General features: G+C 43.3%; 4 protein-coding genes across 5 annotated transcripts; 3 read left to right on the top strand and 1 right to left on the bottom strand.

Moving 5' to 3' along the window:
• Positions 1 to 140: 140 nt before the first annotated feature.
• LOC131669173 (RNA helicase aquarius) lies at positions 141 to 19408 on the bottom strand. Its single transcript, XM_058943880.1, has 14 exons — positions 18936 to 19408; positions 18216 to 18852; positions 17958 to 18136; positions 4751 to 4968; positions 4552 to 4663; positions 4197 to 4410; positions 3930 to 3978; positions 3607 to 3842; positions 2947 to 3334; positions 2627 to 2875; positions 2183 to 2540; positions 1856 to 2109; positions 647 to 1778; positions 141 to 568 (listed from the first exon to the last, which is right to left on the bottom strand). The coding sequence occupies exons 1-14, from the start codon at positions 19029 to 19031 to the stop codon at positions 287 to 289; spliced, it is 4404 nt and encodes a 1467-aa protein (XP_058799863.1). The 5' UTR covers positions 19032 to 19408; the 3' UTR covers positions 141 to 286.
• LOC131669176 (G-protein coupled receptor Mth2-like) lies at positions 5962 to 8084 on the top strand. The gene is made up of 7 exons (XM_058943885.1): positions 5962 to 6302; positions 6459 to 6735; positions 6814 to 7112; positions 7178 to 7256; positions 7347 to 7507; positions 7573 to 7813; positions 7883 to 8084. Exons 1-7 carry the CDS (start codon positions 6293 to 6295, stop codon positions 8082 to 8084), a joined length of 1269 nt encoding a protein of 422 aa, XP_058799868.1. The 5' UTR covers positions 5962 to 6292.
• LOC131669175 (G-protein coupled receptor Mth2-like) lies at positions 9821 to 13494 on the top strand. Of its 2 annotated transcripts, XM_058943884.1 has the most exons (7): positions 9821 to 9960; positions 11111 to 11378; positions 11453 to 11745; positions 11826 to 11904; positions 12060 to 12220; positions 12296 to 12536; positions 12782 to 13493. In XM_058943884.1, the coding sequence occupies exons 1-7, from the start codon at positions 9942 to 9944 to the stop codon at positions 12981 to 12983; spliced, it is 1263 nt and encodes a 420-aa protein (XP_058799867.1). In that variant the 5' UTR covers positions 9821 to 9941; the 3' UTR covers positions 12984 to 13493. The 2 variants fall into 2 exon arrangements, with proteins under 2 accessions (XP_058799867.1, XP_058799866.1); XM_058943883.1 differs by lacking the exon at positions 9821 to 9960 and having other exon boundaries at positions 10440 to 11378; positions 12782 to 13494.
• On the top strand, positions 15708 to 17973 carry LOC131669174 (probable G-protein coupled receptor Mth-like 5). Its single transcript, XM_058943882.1, has 2 exons — positions 15708 to 16793; positions 16865 to 17973. Exons 1-2 carry the CDS (start codon positions 15956 to 15958, stop codon positions 17515 to 17517), a joined length of 1491 nt encoding a protein of 496 aa, XP_058799865.1. The 5' UTR covers positions 15708 to 15955; the 3' UTR covers positions 17518 to 17973.
• Positions 19409 to 19574: the final 166 nt, after the last annotated feature.

The following is a 19574-nucleotide window of genomic DNA, read 5'->3' as shown; positions in this document are numbered from 1 at the left end:
AAAAGTAATTTAGCAATACCTAAAAAAAGTAAATTTAACCATATTTTACTGATTTGAATTTCTGGGGCAGACTTTCTATACATGCTCTTTTATAATAAGATTGAAAAAATTTTGTTTATTGCTTTATTATGGTTCAAAAATTCAAATAATCATCTTAAATTACTTTCATTTCGTATTTACTTAAAATAATATCCTTCTCCTTAAATTAGTTTATTAGTGTTCCGAAAAAATAAAAGAATAATAACTCTTTACAAAAAAATATTAAGGTTTTATTACTATTTTACAATTACTCTTCCCCATCTTGTTCTGTCTCGTTGGTTTCCATCGGGGCACTTTCAACATCTGGTACCATATTTTCTATTGGTGCTATTATCGTTTCAGTATTTGGTGCATTCTTCGTTTCAAAATTTGATTTTTCATCCGCATTCTGTGTTTCAAGATTTTCAGTCGTCGGCTTTATTTCTTGCTCTTCATCGGAATCGTCTCCCGCTCCAGGATGAGCATGTACATAGTATACTGGATTTGATGATTTCACATTTGTAGATGGCCATTGCTCTGGCGGTACATCCTGAAAGTTAAAATAATTTATTTTTATCTACAATATATTAATCGCTTAAATCAATGTAAGAAAATAAATCTTACTCACTTTCAAATTTACTTTTTTTAGATAGAAGTCGTAGACAAATTTTGCCATATGCGGCATGTCTTGAATCTCGAGCGTTGGCTCTTGAGGTTCCTCGCCGTTCAACCTCGTCGTAGGATAAGTTTCGGTCGGAATTAAAAGTAACTTCAATGGCCGACGCATCAGTTGATCAAAAGCTGGTGTAAGCTCGAAGCAATTTTTGAATAATGAAACTCGAGCAAATACGTATAGACCAAGGCGAGCACGAGACATAGCGACAACAAGACGTCTAGCATCGCGAAGATGACCTACAGCTCGGGTTTTTACGAGAGATAAAAGAATGTAATCGTTTTGTTGACCCTGATACTTGTCGACTGTCGTAACTTTGGCAGGGCGTCCTATCAACGGATTACTGGCACACCTGATGTTTATAACATCACGAATCAAATGCTTCTGGCCATTGTAAGTCGTGAGAATACTGATCTTATCAGCTGGATATCCAAGCAATCTCATGTACATAAATACAGCCACGCAATATTCAGCTTCGGCAAGATTTTGATAAAAGTATGCACTGGGCTCACTTTCCCCAACTCCATTAAAGTCTTCGACATTGATCAATTGGAAATCGTGTAAAAATCCAGGATTTGCGACGAGATACTCGGGACTATTTTCCACATGACGAAGATTGCCCAGTTTCTTGTAGCGCCAATTGTATAAATTACAAATGTTAGGTCTAGCACGACCTTGGCCATCAAGGTCTACTGTAGGTACACCCAAGCGTACAAATCGTGCGAATAACGATTGCTCCATATTGGAGTATTTCTGGAATGCCATATTCTTAATGACAGGCGGTAGCTGATGATGATCTCCAATCATGATCCATCGCTTCAAACGATTATAACCATCTTGCGGATTTTGCAACAGGAGAGGAATGAATGTTTCGATTTCCAATATCTGAGCAGACTCTTCCATGAGAATGTTATCGTACTTGAAACCCATGTCCACTAATTCTCGTCTTTTCAATGCTGCGTGCGTACAAGTCATCGCAATGACTTTGGCTTCTTTGACAAGGAGATACTTGGATCTATCAAGACCTGATCTGAGCAGTTCGAATGCTCTGAATTCGTCTAATTGAGTAAAAATCCTTTCGATATATCTGCAAATAAATTTATGTATTCAATGTATCATATCAACTTTTCTGAATTATTCGACTAAATTAATCTTCAAAAATACCTAAAGCAACTCTCAGCTACAGCTAGATCTTCCTCGAAACACTTTTTCCGGAAAAGCGGCTGAGGCGCATTATCGAAGAATTTGTGGAACGGGAATTCGTCGTCAACGATAGATGCAGGAACATCATCTGCGCCACTGCTTCTTTGTTTGATACGTGACTCAAAACGTTCCCACCTCGTCATTACTTGATACGTGAAAAAGTAGCCTGCTGTTTCGCATGTATAAGCATTGTCACCTTGCACTTGTAACGATTCCTGACAATGAATCATTGTTTACATTATTTCCAAAGTCAAATAAAATACGTATGAAAGTTGAAATTTATTTCACCTGCAGCCTCTGAACTTCCATCAATAGATCAAGTCGCTTAGCCAGAACATAGTTCACTCTACCATATCTACTAAAATCTTTTTCCGTCTCAAGAGCCTCTTCTCCATGACCAAGACGCAACAGATGCCTCTCATCGATGTCGAGTGCCATGATCTTTTCAAACAACTGATTCAAAGCTTGATTGGAATGCGTAACGATAAGAGTTCTTTGATTTGGAAAGTTGTGGTACAGATTGGAAATAATTTGCACTGCCACGTCAGTTTTACCCGTACCGGGTGGACCGACGACTAATGTTAAACCTGGCTGCATTCCAGCACGAATTGCCTCAACTTGGGTTGGTGTGAACGGAATTTGATTTCTGCAAAAGTACAACACAATCAGTATCATTGCAATTTATGCGTACTTTATATCTTTAAACAAATCATGATGAAAGAAGCATTTTACTTTTTCGGTTCGTTAGCTTTGTAAGGGCCACGGCTAGGTGGCACATGTGGTTCAACAGTTATAACTTTACGCTCTTCCTCGTTATTCTGCTTGTACACTACGTCTTGAAACGTCAGCTTAAATGGTCTAACAAGCTTCTCCGGGTCATCGGTCGTAGTCTCGATTGCGTAACCAGGAAAACTCGCGCGAAGATGATCGATGTCTAGAAACGTATCGTTGAAATCCACAGTTGCAATTTCATCTTGCATCCTATTAAAATTGTTCGTTTTATTAACTGTAGTACATAAAGGTATGAACGAATATATGAACAAATTATTAACCTGAAATACTGAGCAGCGCCAGGATCGCCGTAACCTAATATGATATTGTGTAACCAATCGGGTACCACGCACTCGGTGTTCATCAATTCGCGGATAGTCTCGAGAACAGCTTTGAAGTTATTTTCTTTTGGTTTGCGTCTCATGATAATATTGAAACTCTCGTACACGTCCTCGCCGCCATGACTGGCATTGTCCATATCTATTCTGTACTGATTCGAATCCAGCCAAACTCGATAGGTACGTGTATCTCCAGGCAGAATTGGCCTTGGCTCTGGCCCATCTTCAATAACACGACCATTCGAATCTAGCATACCCTCCACTTCGCATCCTCTTACCGTAGTTAAGCCGACTTGAGGTATGAAGGGCAGTTTGTGACTGTATTTGGTACCTGCAATGAAAGAACGAAAATGAATGAGTACACGCGCACTTAAATTGTTTACTACGCGTGTACTCATTCTCTTTCATTTCTTCACTCAATAAGATTAGAAGCCTTTACGGTTAATCTTATCGTCATTATCGTATAACCGTACGGTTATTTTTATTTAATAATTATCAGCAAACGTAATGTCGTGCATTCGATTAATTGAAAGATGTAGTTTAATGCTCAAATATAGACATCATATTACCGTCTGTTTATTGTTATTTCTCGTTCTTACGTACCGATGGGATTTTGGGGCCTGACAGTGATTAAGAAACAAACATCGTGCTTTCTAAGATTTTCCCACTCAGATTTGATCTCTTTTCGTACATTTAGATTGATGGTAATATCAGCACGCACTCGAGACGGACGCTTTTCACCAATGTTTGGCTTGGCCACTTCAACGACGGCGAACTGAGTAATCGGTTGAGCCATCCGCGCCCAACCACCAAAGTATACACTTCCGTCCTCCGCTCGCCTAGAAAATATGCAAATCGATCATTAGCAAGGATATTGACGTAAATGACAGTTTATTTTTCCAAACCGCAACGCCGTGTGTACTTACCAAGGGCTGAGTCGGCTAACCGCGTCTTCGATGTCTTGGCGGATCTCGTCTGTGGAGAAAGGAAAATTTAATCGTTTTTTGAGCTCTTTTTTTCTTATTTTTTTTTTCCTTTATAATTCCTAAAATTAGAAGTGAAGTAAGCACGACCGGTCGGTCTTTAATCTTTCGCGAGGAAGGAAAACAAAGTAGAAACGACAGAGGCGTAGAAAGAAGCAGCAACAATATCGTGCGCGTAAAAAAATCATCTTATCGTTTTGCGTCACGTACAAGTGGATTCCAGACGAAAGAGGTTGAAGTTGCGTAGCAGGTAGTCATGCAGCGTGAGAAATTGCAAATTGAGCTTGGGCAGTGCCAGGCAACCTTCGCCCGAGAAGTACTCCGTAGGCACAATACTCTCGTTCCAGATGATCTCCTCGGTTGGGTACAACGGCATCTCGTTCAGCTCTTCCAATTGGGATGCTCGCCTCTCGTGCCTCGATATCTGTAGATTGATCGTGATTATTTATCGGAGCATCTCATCCCCTGACTCCAGTATTTTCATTTGCGAGTTTGCGCAAGGAACAGTGAAAGTGATTGGCAAACACTCGATGATACACTTATCAAGAGTACGGCCGAAACTCACGAGTAATTCGCGTAGAAAGTCTGGGTCGAGCCTGAACCAATCCTCATCTTTCTGTCGCTCCTCCGTCGGCACGAGGCTCAGGTAGCTCGCAATAGCTCGGAGCTTCTCCTTTCTAAAAAACAAAAACAAACACGCCAAAGCTATAATACTCATTAGCCTGTGATCGATAAAATTTAAGGAAAAAAACAATGACGCTCACGTGAGCGAACCAAAGTGCTTTTGCAGAGCCTCCCTGGTGTCGACGCTGGCGACATTGGCAAGAGCGAAGCGCTGGAGGTCCGGGAATTTCGCAAAGGCGGCTTTCTGCAGCGACGTGATCTTTGAGTAATGGAGCTCTGTCATGTCGTAGTCGGTCAGTGGATCGCCCGTTTCCTCGCTGATCTCGAATCTCGCGTAGAACTTTAGCATCTCCAACAGCTGCAATGGATTGCGTATTGCGTCAAAAAATGAACGGATGACATAGTAAAAGATAAAGAAAAAAAGCTATCATTTGTCTGGCATTGAGATTCTTATCTAATTGAATTTAGTTTTGTGTATCGTCACTCTTTCCTTTTGCAACGTGTATTTGGGTGTATTTGGCATATAAAAGTTCGGAAGGCCAGTTTCGTCGAATTCCTTTGACAGATGGCGACGTTTATTTATGATTTGCATGATATCACCTCTTCGTTCAATCAAGTTCTATGCATAATGGATGACCATAGCTTATTTGACAGACCATTGTTGGCCTACTCTCGTCAAGAAATAAAGTAAACGCGCTTCGTACGAGATCGGCGCTTAGCTGATTCATTGATTTTTCGTGAATCTGGAGCTGAACGGGGATCGAAGAAGGCGATATTCGAATGGCCCGTCCGCGTAATTCATATCGGAAAGATTGCACGAGAATTGCCCGGCGAGAGATCGCGAGACGGTGCAAGGCGCGCCCTCGAAGTCGCCGATGTAATCGGCCAGCGCAGATAAGAGAATCGCAGAGAGAAACATTGCGATATCGCGGCGAGCGCACAAGAGCGATTAGCGGAAAACACGCGCCTGACGCGCCTGACGCACCGAGCCGCGAGCGCCGTTTCGCTCTGGATCGCGCACGTACGGCCACATATCGGCGATCTGCCGGGATTTCCGCGACGACGCGCGACTTTCCTCCGTCCGTCGACGGGACGTTCCGAGGAGTCCGTGTGTTTTTCCTCGCCGAGCGAGTCTCCCCGCGGATCGACGGCTTGCGCGCAAGGACACGGCAGCGCGCCGCGAGTCGCCGTGGGGTCGCGCGAAGACCGATTTAGGCGCAAAAAGTGCGCTCCGCGGAGAGGAAGAGGAAAAAGGAACGGCGAGGCGGCGCGAGGCTGGTGGTGGGGCGAGAGGCGCGCTACCCACTTGAAAAGCGACTCGCTCGAGAGCCGCGGCCGATTTACTTTTACCGCGAGCAGTGCCCCGGTGCGAGAGCGCGGCGTCCGAACCGCTTCGAGAGACCAACGAAATTCCGCTCCAGGCTTGCTTCGCGTGACGTCGATACCTAACGAAACGGCTGTGGAAAGCAAAGCTCTTCTCCAAAGAGCCTACGCGAGAGAGAGGTTGGTTATCGGTGTTCCGTGAAAAACGGCGTTGCGCGATAGCTGTCGCGAGGCATCGAGCTTGCTATCAGTGATTTCGTGTGCACGCGCGCGCGCGAGCGCGCGAGGGAAATGCCGCGAGGCTGAGCGAAGCATCGACCGACCATCAGCCGGCGACGAGCGACAGGGATACGAGGAGAATGTCAAGGGGTGAGTAGCTCGCTCGTCGAAGCGGTTCGGCAGCTGCGGGGACGACGCGAATCATCCAACGCTCGGCGCCGCCGAGAGCGCGCCCCCGTCGACGGGGGAAGCGCGAACCAGCGATGGGTCGGCCGGTCCGATCAACGGCAACGTGGCGGCTTGCAGGAACGCCGAGCCAGTGCCTGCTCGTCGCGGCGTGTCTGCTGGCCGTGTCGAGCTCGGGCTGGGCGTCGGAGTGCTGCGAGCCGGGGATCGACTGGCGACAGGAGTCGTACATGTGCGAGGACGACAGCAGGGTGAAGCTGAACTGCCAGACGGGACTGTACGCGATCGACCCGAGCGCGGAGGAGCCGGACGAGAGCTACCGCGTGGACCGCGACTCCGGCTGGCTGGTCGTCGCCGACGGCTCGAACAAGTCCTCGTACAACGTCACGCCCGCCAAGTGAGTCCACGCTCGAACGGGCGTCGCCGCGTTGTCGGGCGAACGCCGCGAGCTAACCGGGCTCCGCTCGCGTCGCAGGTTCTGCCGAGCGCAGCTGGCCGAGCAGCGGCGCTACCTGATCTGCTTCGCGGACGAAGCCGAGGAGTCGGCCGAGCCGCTCTGGCGCGTCACCTTCTTCGGGCTGGCGAGTATGGCGTCGAGCGCGTTCCTGGCGCTCACGCTCCTCGTCTACCTCGTCCTGCCCGAGCTGCGAGACCTGCAGGACAAGGCCGCGATGTCGGTGTGCGCCTCGTTCATGGTGGCCTTCTTCCTCAACGGCGACCAGAGCCTCGACTTCCCGGCGCGGCTACACGACGACGCGCCATGCCTGCTGACGGGTAGGTGACGAACGCCGCCAGGCAACGCGTCGCGATGCTAATCCAGCCGCAACGTCGTTTTGCAGCCTACTCCATGTATTACGCCTACATGTGCGCCTTCTTCTGGCTGAACGTCATCTCGCTCAACATTTGGCGATGCGTCTGGTGAGTCGAGTCGTTGGTCAAACCTTATCGGCGGACGCGAGCAGTCGACCGATCGCGGTTCTCACTTGGCATTGTGCTCGACTGACGCAGGTTGCCGAGTCTCCGGGTGGAGAGCAACACGCTGTTCGTCGTCTACTGCATGGTCGGCTGGGGAGTGCCGCTGTGCTTCCTCGCCCTGGCCGTGGTCGCCCAAAACGTCGACGGCTTCTTCGTGAGCCCTGGTTTCGGCCAGTCGACCTGCTGGTTCGACGGTAATTGCGCGACGGTGACGTCTCGGCAGCAGCAGTAACGAGACGATCGCCACGCTTCTTTTCAGGACACCACGCGACGTGGCTGTACTTCTACGGGCCGATACTGGCGCTGCTGTCGATGAACTTGGCCTACCTGGGACTGACCGGCTGGAAGCTGTGGCACAGGTACAGGCGGCTCGACTGCTGCAAGATCAAGGTGCTGCGAGTGAAGTGCGCCATGTGCGCGAGGCTCGCCGTCATGATGGGCGTCACTTGGATCTTCGAGGTCGTGTCATTCGCTTTCGAAGACACCAACCCGCTCTACTGGTAAGCACGTGGTGGCGCGACCGCGTCGGACTCGACCGCGCCTGACAGCGAGCCTTGGCCAAATTGCAGGATACTGCCGGACATTCTGAACGTGATGCAGGGCTTGTTCATTTTCGCGCTGTTCGTGGTTTGGCGCAAGAAAGTGCGCAAGCTGCTGGCCGAGCGACGGCCCTTCGGCGTCCCCTTCCCCAAGTCGTGGGCGGCCTGCAAGGACCAGGAGCGCTGCCACGAGGACAACGAGGACGAGCTCGAGTTGTCGCAGACCTCGTAGCGACTCGCGTACTCCTCGCGACTAGTGCCGCGCCGTGCACCAGTATTTTTCTACTCCGCGACTCATTCCCGATCGTTTCTTTCTTTCTAACTCTCATTTTTATCGAGTACCAGTGGAATACTTAGCACGCTTTTAACACCTGCATTTTTCGTATTTATTCGCGGACAGATAGTGCTATCTGCAATATTTTAAATCGAGCGTTATCGACGATCGAGTGCTTATCGGATTTTGGGCGAAAATGAGCGTCGTTTCGTGACGAATCTCCCTAGACTAAGAGCGCGAGAATCAGGCTGAGCTGCCCCAGATCAAATGGCGAATCGCCGTTATTTGTTGATGCGGTTATTTATGCGTCGCTCCGAGTCCCTATATTCTTTTGTCCGTCTTTTCCTTTTCTTTTCCATTTTTTACGTAATCGTGATTTCCTCGACCAAGTGCCCACGCGCGAGATGTCGAGCACAGTTCCCGTCGTACGATCCAATGAATGAATATTATTATGTACATATACGAAGGAATGCGCGAAATAAAAACGTTGCGCTGAACAATTTTCCTTGCGAACGTCGATCGAGATGCCTAATTAAATGAATATGTCTAGTGACGCAGGTGATTCGAGTGCCGATCTATTCGCAGATAACATTTTTATTTTACAAATTTGTTGGCTCTTAGTCACACTGACGCATGCCCGTGACCTAATAAAACTAATTTATTTTGTCATTAATGCGCAGTAAGTGAATTCATTTGATTGAAGAGGTTGGCATTTCTTAGTATTAAAGGTGACAATTCTTTTTTCAAGAATGCTAAATTACGAGAAAAAAAAAGAGAAAGAGAAATCGCAGCGTAAAATTTGTTCATTACTTTAGAACTCAAAAGTAACAGCTTGTTTCTTTACGTCATTAATAAACACGGATAAAATGATGTGCTCGTTTTTCCACTCGTAAAAAAGAATGTAATGTTTGACCGCTTCAGAAAAAAATTACGATTGAATCTTACTTGAGCCGAGGAAAAAGAAATAGGAATTCTTTTTATCTATTTGAATAACTCTGCTGAGAGCTCAATAATTCCGAGAAAAGTATCACCCAGGATGGTTCGTTTCATTTATACCGATGGTACAAATTTCTTTTTTTTTTCTTCTTTCGTAAGAGCAAAGAGCCCACAGTCATAAACTTTATCGAAGAAGCCAGAGTCTCGGACACTCGAGCAATCGTCAACTTTTCCACGCCACGCGTGTGACCAACATGATGGACCTATAAAACCGGACAACGCGAAAAATGAACAAACGCCTCAACTTCTCGGCCTCTCAGCGAGAAAGGAGTTGATCAAACGAATAACAGCCGCCAAATGGCGTTGACACATTAAGGATGCTGACGAGTGGCAGCATTTGAAGTTCAAGCTCAGAGTTGTTTTCTTATCGCTGGATGAAACAGCGTCATAGGTGAGGAGAGCAGTTTTATGCAAGTAACACGCGGAAGAGGAGGCAACGGTGGGAGAAGACGCACGGGCGTCGCCTTGGCAACTCGAATCCACTTTTCTGCGGTGCGCCAATGCGAGCGCATTGCATTTTCTCATTCTGCTGCGTCTAATTTGCGGCTCGCTGCAACTTGATATAGAATCTTTTCGGAGGAATGGACGAGGAACCGGGAACTTCAGACCAGTGATCTAAGTGAACGTGAAATTTTCAAAGTCCCTGAATATTTTTATCATTGTTAATATCTAATAGACTCAACAAGATAAAGTGTACATTTTTCAAATACGATGCTGCATATTCATCAAGAATTCTTGTGGTAGTAGATATTGTTAAATAACGCCGTTGCAATCGTCAAGAGAAAATGATACGAAATTGGATTTGACCAAATAAGATAAATGATGCTATCATTGCAAGGTACATTCCACGTTTCTTTGATTGTTTTTGTAAAAAAAAACTGTTTTGACGTAATGTACGTTTGGAGAGATAAGTTACTTTGCTATTAAAAAAATTGAGATGACTAATATTTTTTTCGACGGATTCGATGATCAAATGTACAAACATGACCCACACCCACAGGATTGATTTTTTGTTACGTTTATTTTGAGTCAATGTATACTCATTTTATCACTGATAGGTACCGTGTTATTACTACGATTATAGTTATTTTTCAAATATTTTCAGACTTATATATTGGAGGGTACTAAAAGCAATCATACATTTTTTGGGACTATTTTAACGTATAGTCAATGTATACGATACTTGCCAAACGACGCTCAACAGAAGCTGATTTTAATCCTAACATTTACCGAACGTTTTTTTTTTAAATGCTAGTCCAAACAGTGCTAATTAGCATCAAGATAAACCATCTGTATACAATTGTTAGGGAGAACGTAGTCAATTTATATCTTGATTGGTGATGTAAACAAGTGCCTTAAATGCAATCTGTTTAAAATGACTTCCATACTAGATTATATTGTTTAGCTTAGTTAGTGAACAGCTGGCAACGAATTACAATACGTTCATTTTACGATGTGTCGCCTTGAATACGAAAAACAGTTTTTTGAGATCATTCAATTTTTACTGGATTCAAGTGAAATATTTTTCGCTAGCTTGTTGTTCTGAAAATCGTTTAGCTTGGTAAAAATCAAGTAATAATAATGCTATTTAGTTGCGAATGAAAGTATTAGAGACGTCGTACGAAACCAATTACAGTGATTACGCGGTATTCGTACAGCATGCATGCGTATCTATGTTTCGACATATGATTCGATAGGTCATTTGATTTTGATGAACGATGACAGAATATAAGTTCTCGTTAGTACGAAAATCTTATGAGCGTGCAAAACTGTGGTAAAATCGAATTGCTGATCTTCAATGATATCACAAAAACTTGAAGGAAATAAATTTTGATCGATACTTCAGTGGGTTTTTGCGATTGCCATGAAAAAATGGCACACGTTGCTCCTTTGCTCAGATAGAATACTTCAAATGAATAAATATGACTTGAACGAAATAATGAAAGATGACCGTTTTCAGTTGTTCTTGTTTAAAAATATTTTGACAGTGATCACATACGCAAGGCTACTTTTAGCATGCCTTTTCATCGAATTATCGTCTGGATTAAGCTTCGAATGCTGCGAACCTGGGCTCGAATGGATAGGTGGTTCGAATCGTTGCAAGGACAACAGTACAATCCACTTGAGTTGTATCGCAGACAGTTACTCCGTTGATCCAAACGACGACGAAGAAGGATTCTATCGTGTTAACGAATCAAACTGGCTCGTTGTTGTCAACGAAGAGAACATTACCATTGATGCTTATGCTCCTGACAAGTGAGTTTAATTAGTTGGGAAAATCCATCGTCGGTATGTCGTTGAAACTATTCAATTTTAATTACAACTTTCAGATTCTGCCAGGGATATTTGAACGACAAGGTAAGGTACCTCGTTTGCTTTCCAGAAGAGCCTTCGGACGCACAAGAATGGCACACGATACTTTTCGGACTATGCAGCACATTGTCAGGCATTTTTCTTGCTTTCACGTTATTCACATATATAATTCTGCCAGAGTTGCGCGATCTACAAGATAAGGCAATAATGTCGCTATGCGCTTCCTTCATGCTCGCTTTCTTTATCAGCGGAATCCCGAAGCTAAGTAACTTGACAAATCTGATGGACGATACAACGTGTATTGTTTCTGGTATTCTAATCAATATATTGTTCATTGGATTGCTTAATTATTTATCGTTAAGATTCGAATGCTATTACTTTACATTTTAGGTTTTATCATGTACTACACTTTCTTGAGCGCTTTTTTCTGGCTCAACGTCATTTCGCTCAACATTTGGAGATCTGTCTGGTGTGTAAATCTCAAATAAAGTTTCAACTTGGATACTATAACTCCATAAATCAACGCATTCATTAAGAAATAAACGCGAATAAGAACTTAGAATCAACTCCGATACAGAGCAATTGAGGAGTTTCATTTAACAGTATTTTTTAACTGTTTTTTAGGTTTACGCGTTTCAAACTTGCAAAGAATATGCTATTTATAATTTACTGTGCACTTGGTTGGGGTGTACCTTTATGTTTCTTAGTACTGACGGCCGTTGCTCAATATGTCGATAATATTCAAATAAAACCGGCTTTTGGTGACGGTAGCTGTTGGATTAATGGTATCTAGATACTCTTTTGGATTAAATATACAACCAATTTTAGAAATTGGACTAATTGAATCGAATATTTCACAGGATATTCTGCTGCATGGTTATATTTCTACGGTCCAATCTTTGCATTACTTTTGTTAAACATAGTTTACCTGGGCATGACCAGTTGGAAACTTTGGCACAAATACGAAACTTTCGATTGCAGCCATGCTAAAGTACTCAAAACAAGATGCACGATGTGTATGAAACTTTCTTTGCTCATGGGTGTTTCTTGGATATTTGAGGTTATATCTTTTGCTTTTAGAGAAACAAATCAACTTTTTTGGTAGGTAGCTTAATTTATTATTAACTTTTTAATTGTCATTTCGTTCGTTGACTACCTAAGCATTTTTAAATAAGATGTGTAATATTACTATTTATTCGTGTACAATTAGAGGCAATTAATAATTTTTCTTAATGAAGATGTATGAATTATTAATTTAGAAAATTTAATTATTTAATGGTCACAAACAAACTATAATATACCTTCTAATACTCAACTGAATTTTTGATTATCGAAACATATTTTAGGCTTATACCAGATTTGCTGAACGCCTCACAAGGCCTGATCATCTTTATTTTCTTTGTAGTCTCACGAACAAAAGTGAGAAAGCTTTTAGCTGAACGAAGGCTCTGCAAAATACCGTTCCCAAAATCGTGGGCAGGTTATAAGGATCACGAGAAATCTGAAGAAAATTTCATCGATGAGATTGGACTATCATATGCATCATAATAATTACACGCACAAATAGAGGCTCGAAAAATATTTTTTAATGAAAAAGACCCTCTTATAAAATAAGTTTTTTTATTTATAAATTTATTTTTAAATTTGTTTTCATTTATTCGAAAATGCATCGTTTGAAAAATAGGACATTGAATGTATTTAATCAATGTTTATGAACTACTGTGGAGATTACTAAATTGTTTTGAATGAACAATTAAATTATAATTAAATAAATACTCCTATCGGCAACGGAAATTCTATGTTTAAAGTTCACTTGTTTAAATCAATATATTGAACACATTATCTGATGCAACGATATTTATTATTTTATTAATAATGATTATCGTTGCATAAAACAAACGCGTAGCTTGAAACAAAAATGAAAGAGAGTAAAATCGAAAAATGAGAACGGGAGTATAGAATAAGGTGACTTTCACAAATAAATATTAGCATAAAATTGTAAAAATTTTTCTGTAGATACCGAAAGATAACGACGACAGTGTAAAGAATTAAATAAATTCACTGAAATTTGCATTACACAAAAATTTTTAAGCGACAAACTTACTAACTAACCAAACTTGTGACGAATATAAAAGTAAGGTTGCGATTGATGAACAACTGCAAAAATAGCTCTGTAGTTGTAAAGATGTTGACATTGCAAGCTAAGTATAGTTTTCTTTTATTTTTCAATATTCAATCGATCTTATTCGTCCTCACCTGTATCAACTTAATATGACCAAGGGAGTACGAAGTGTATTCGGATTAATCTATGTACTTGCAATAAGCCTGACTACTTGACCATGTTATTGTTCGTCGGTTGAGTGCTGCAAGTTCGAGATTGGTTTGACGAATGGAACGCTTTTCGGCAACGGTGGAAATTAAATCGACTTGAATTGATCGTCAAGAAAATTCGTAGTAAACCCAATAGACGATCCGTTAGATATATAGCTTTTACATAGACAGTTCAGGTAGTCTTATTTTCATCAATAATGAAAATAAAAAATTTTTTCTGTTAATCGAGTTCTTACAGGCGATATAGCAAAGTGAATGTACTTCTATGGACCAGTAACTATAGCATTGATGACGATAAATTTCACTCAACTCGAATCAATTGGTTGAAAGTTATGGCACATATACGGGAAACTGAATGCGGTTGCAACGTTAAAGTTTTCCGAATAAAATGTATCAAATCCTAAAAACTTTCCATCATTATAGGTGTCATGTAGATCTTTGAGATGATTGCTTTTTACTTTAAAGATACGAATATTTCATTTTTATGGCAAGTGCATTTTTTTTATTAATAGAGAGCACGAATCAAAGGTTTGAAACGTTAAAAAATTTTGACAAATTATTTTGCAACTTTATTGGAACAGTATTGCTATTTCATTTACATAAGTTATCTGGATGATTTTAATGATGTAGAATCATTCAATTTATTGAATAATAGATGAAAAATGATTTTGTATTGTAGTGTTTTCAGAGATTTACCGAACTTTCTATAGGATGGTTTTGTCTTTATCATACAAGTAGGAAAATAAGATAAAATTTGTGCTTGCTCAAAGAAAATTGTGTGACTTGCCCTTTCTAAAATTATGTGCTAAATATAAGGATATAGAAAGTGGGACGAGAAGGACATTAACGAAATGCATTTATATTCCAATCTGTTTGTTTCTGCTGTCGATAACGAATAAATTAATCATCCCATTGTGCACGATTTTATTATACACACAGATTATTGCGCACAGTAATATAATATAAAACAGTAGTCCGCAGGCCAAATCGCCTCAAATGCCAATCACTCTACTCAATCGCGTTTTCTAACGCGTATCAATTACAAAAGCATTAACACCCTTGCAATCTAAACTATTTTTGCTCACAAAGAAGCGTCGGACTTGAAACGAATGAACGACGATAACGTTGAATGAGCGTCTGTTCGAGCACAAACTGAAGCAAATGATCGTGGAGAACAGATCGCTTTTGTTAGTTAACGCCAATGAAAACTTTGAATTGAAATGAAGACGCTGTTGCGCGCTGTGCCGTCGTTTATAATTCAAGCTTGTTTCTAACCTTCCAATGAGATCGATCAGCAAAATGCGCTCTCGCAAAGCGCGCACAATAAACGTTCGGCGAATCGCGAAACGCAATGTGGAAAACGAACGAGGAAACGGGGCACGAGGCGAATGAAGCGAGTCGAATTGTCGAAATCAAACGAGCACAATGCAATTTCCTCGGGCAATTAGACGGAGCGAGCTGGCGAGCTACGAGCGCAACGCGGACGAATTCTCGTCGGCCTGTGCGTCGGTATGCGCAGGCGAGCGAAGGCACAAAGGGCAGACCTATATAGAACGGCGCACCGCGGGCTCAGACTGCAGGAGAACCCCGTGGCGACCGGCAAGGTACAAAGACGAACCCTTTTACGCTGCGATGCGCTCCGAAATCACTCGGCTCTCGGAGCTGTCCGCGTGGCCGATCGTCCACTTGGCGCTTCTAACGGCAAACACTAGCTAATCAGATGCATAAGCGACGAGTGCGCGCGTTGCCTCGGAGCTGCCAGCGGCCATCCGAGGTAACGAGCGCTGCCTCGAAAAAAATCATTAGCGAGAACGAGAGAGCGATCGGGGCGCTGACAAAGACGGCTATGCCGCGAGCGAGTGTGGCAATGCCTGGTCGACAAGCGTAAAACAAGCTGTCGGCGCACGGTAGCCAGGCAAGGCAGGCAAGGCAGGCAGGCAGGCAGGCAGGCAGGCAGGCAGGCAGGCAGGCAGGAACGCAGGCAGACAGACGGGCGGACGGACGAACAGGGGGGACCAGGTGGGGGTACACCGAGCGGCGCACAGTCGTATCTGGCCGCGTGGGGCACCGCCAGCGAACGGCGGCGTCCCTCAGTACAGCGCGTAATAGTGTGGTGCGTCAACGTCGAAGGAGACGGACCGCGGACGTCACGGCCATTCGGGTGCGCGTGAGCCATGGATTGAGCGACGATGAGGTTGGCGCAGGTGCTGCAGGTGCTCGCGCTGCTCGCGGCGGCGAGCGCGCGCGACAACCAGGCAGCCGCTGGCGCGCGCGTCGACTACGATAGGACCGATGGCGAAGAGCGCGTGAAGGTGGCCAAGTGCTGCGAGGAGGCGGAGCTGTTCGTTGACGGCTTCTGTGTGCCTGTCAAGGAGGCCAACCAATCGCAGCCCTGGCGGCCGGAGTTCGAGAGCGAGGACGCCTTCTACCCGGGCCTCAGCGGCCACGCGGCCGCCAGGCCCGAGGCGCAGCAGCCCAGCTACGAGCTCAAGTTCGGGCAGCCGCCCTGCCGCAGTAACCAGATGGCCTGGGACGTGTACTCGGACCCCAGCGGCGGCAGCGACACCCTCGTCATGCTCGCCAGCGGCAAGCTCAGGCACTACGTGTCCGACCAGGCCGACGAGGTGCAGAAGGCCAAGGAGCTCTACGGCACCGATTACATGGACTCGGACGACGACGTGCAGGCCAGGGCCATTCACTACGACTACCCCTACGGGCACTACTGCGCCGACAAGGCCATCCTGCCCAACAACAAGGTGGGCACCTACGCCAAGATCTGTGTGCCGCAGCCCGTCAAGTGGGCCAACGCCGACAACCTCATTAGGAAGGCAGTCGACCCGGCCTTCCACGCGGTCGCCATCGTCAGCTACCTCACCGTTGCCATCGTTTACTTCGTGCTGCCGCAGCTTCGGGACCTCGTGGGCAACATCATCACCAGCATGACTTTGTGCTTGATCGTCAACCAGTGCGCCTCGCTGACAACCATCTTTACCGAGTTCGGCAACCACATCAACTTCCTCGTGGCAGGTAAGTTCGGCGATCGAATGCGTGCCCGATCGAGATCCGAATGTACTACCGTCTCCTACCTTCGCTTTCAGACTCGCTGATGTTCATCAGCCAGGTGGCAGCGTTCTTCTGGCTGAACGCGCTGGGCTACTACGTCTGGTACACCTTCCGCTCGAGGAACGTCTTCCTGAGAAGCAGCGACGGGCGCAAGTATTGCTGCTACTCGACCTGCGTGTGGTGTGCCACGGTAGCCATCGCCGTGACTGCCATCTTCGCGCACCTCACCCTCGAGACCAACGTGCCGAAGGTAGGTGGCGTGGCGTTCACCGCTCAAGAGACCATTGGCTGGTTGGGACTCTCCATGCTATTCACCTCCGTGGGCTTCACCATCATCATCGACTTATGCTACGTGTTCACCACCATCAACAAGATCAAGCGGATACGCACTTACGGCAGGATACATCACAAGATGAAGTACAGCTTCAGAATGTTCATACTGATTTTCGGGATAATGAGCCTCGGTTGGATATCAACGCTCTTGTCGATGCTCAAGTACGACGGTCTGGTCTACTGTCATATCGTAGTCAATGTGATTCAGGCACTCTCGATACTTTACGTGTGCGTTTTCGGCCAGAAGAGGGTCACCTTTCTACTCGGGAAGACGTGCAATTGCTGTATCTCCAGTGACAATTCCGAGGGCTTGGATTGGGGCGAGGAGATGACGGCTATCAACGCCGGATATTAACTACTTAATCAAATCCGCGCCACTAACTATCAGATATTCTATTTAAAAAGTATTTTATTTGGAAAATTTATGACGAATCTTATGTCACAAATGCCTTATATGAAGAAAATATATGTATATGAGCTTGTATTTAAATCAGATATGAAACTGTGAATCTATCAACCAGTATTTTGAATTCCAATGAGGAAAAATAACTATGTATATTGCCATTTCAATTATTTATGAATCTCATTTATCCAAATGCTTTTGATATTGACGCAAGTGACCTTACAAATTGACACTTTATGGCATTTAAATATATTTTGTTTAATGCCCTAAATTATTGTAATATTTAGTTATAAGTTATCTTTAAGTATAGCTTTTAATATTTATACCATTTGAAAGAAATGATTTTTGTATAACTCTGTTTTAAAAAATAAACAAGGTTGAAAAACACTGACCTGTCCAAATAATCCACCTTCTGGTCTCTTTAATAAATTTGACAGCTGGCACCTGACAACCAAATGACAATCGTCCATAACAGTGTGAAAGAACCTTCTTGTAGGTAAAAGAGCTTCTAAGTCGATCATAAGTTCTAAAAATCTTTCGCAATAGTGTACTTTATCAGGATTGATTTGACCTAAAATTAACGCACATTTACCTTTTGAATGAAATTGTTCTGTATTGATAATAATTACAGTAGATATTTCCAAAATTACCTTCTAAACGAACAGTTTCCAGGATGGTCATAAACTTTATCATCAATTTGTGTAAAAATGTACGATCCCATTTGAGCCTTTCTTTATCTTCAGGTTTATCTTTCTTCAAAAGTGCTTTCCAATGTTTTTTCCATTTGCTATTTTTTGCAAACTCAAGGTCTCTTCTGCTTTGCTGAAGAGACATCCATATTCCTAGTGAAACAAGTCTTCTAACTTGATCTCTCACAAGCACAACTTCCATAGAATTAAAACAGTGATTCAAAAATACAATTAAAGCAGTCTGTTCTCTTAATTCAAAATCTTGAATACTATCTTCTAAACAAGCTTTCAAAACGTGCTGAAAGAAGCCTGGAAAGTGATCCGGCAATTTTTCGAAAGCTTCCCAAACTTGAACTCTTTCACGAAACTTTTCATTAACCATGATAACAATAGACATTGTGTGTTGTCTTGTAGCTTTTTCAGCATCATAGTTTGGCCAAAGATATTTCTCCAAATACTGACTGAATTCAAGCATCATAATGCGTCGAATTGAAAATTTGGAAACACTTATTTCATTGATATATATATTATCAACAATTTGTGCACTGAATTGGAGATGAGAATCAGCAGTATGTGGAGCCCAATACTTATTGGCCAGCTATAAAAAAATCAAAATCAATTATGAAATAAACGTTAGATCTACAAATAATATAGACGATTTGTTACAAAATGAATAATCACCTGAGTAATCTCATCACTATTAATTTCCTGAACTGTTGGAGCTGGGTTATTTATTTTAACAGGTGGTGTCGTTTGTGTTTCCATTATTGACACCATTTTTTAACTATCCAATTTTTAAATACAATCGTATACAGAAAATATAACCTATAACTAGAGTCGACAAACTTTGATGCACACGTTAATGTTTACCATCTTTTGATTTTTTTAATAATTATTCTACACTTTACATTTAATTTAATTTCGATAAATTACAAACTACACAAGAAAACTTTCTATAATTTCATTGTTTATAATGCAACTGCTGAAATCTACATACATATATACCGCGTGTAAGTGTACGGTGTACGCCTGATGAACAGAGCCTCTCGGAACCTAATGTACTTTTCCTCACTTTGACTTGAGAACGTTTGAGTTTTTGAGATTTCGTATTTAATTTTCTAATTATTCCTTCTCCACAATCTTAAGCGAATAAATGCCTTGCGTTACACTTTACGGCTTTTATTAATTATTAAGATAATCATACGTTCATTTTTTACCGCACTGCTTGCCACCCACCTTACCCCAGCCGGCAAACTTAATTCATAGTAAAAACAAAAAATACAAGTCGAAATATTTCTAACTGCACTATCCAAAATTTCT

This window comes from Phymastichus coffea, unplaced genomic scaffold (genome assembly GCF_024137745.1).
Source record: "Phymastichus coffea isolate CEN01 unplaced genomic scaffold, Cenicafe_Pcof_1.1 PCOF00087, whole genome shotgun sequence".
Taxonomy (NCBI): Eukaryota; Metazoa; Arthropoda; class Insecta; order Hymenoptera; family Eulophidae; genus Phymastichus; species Phymastichus coffea.
The sequence above is the reverse complement of the archived record's forward strand: the minus strand, read 5'-3'. Positions and strand labels throughout refer to the sequence as shown.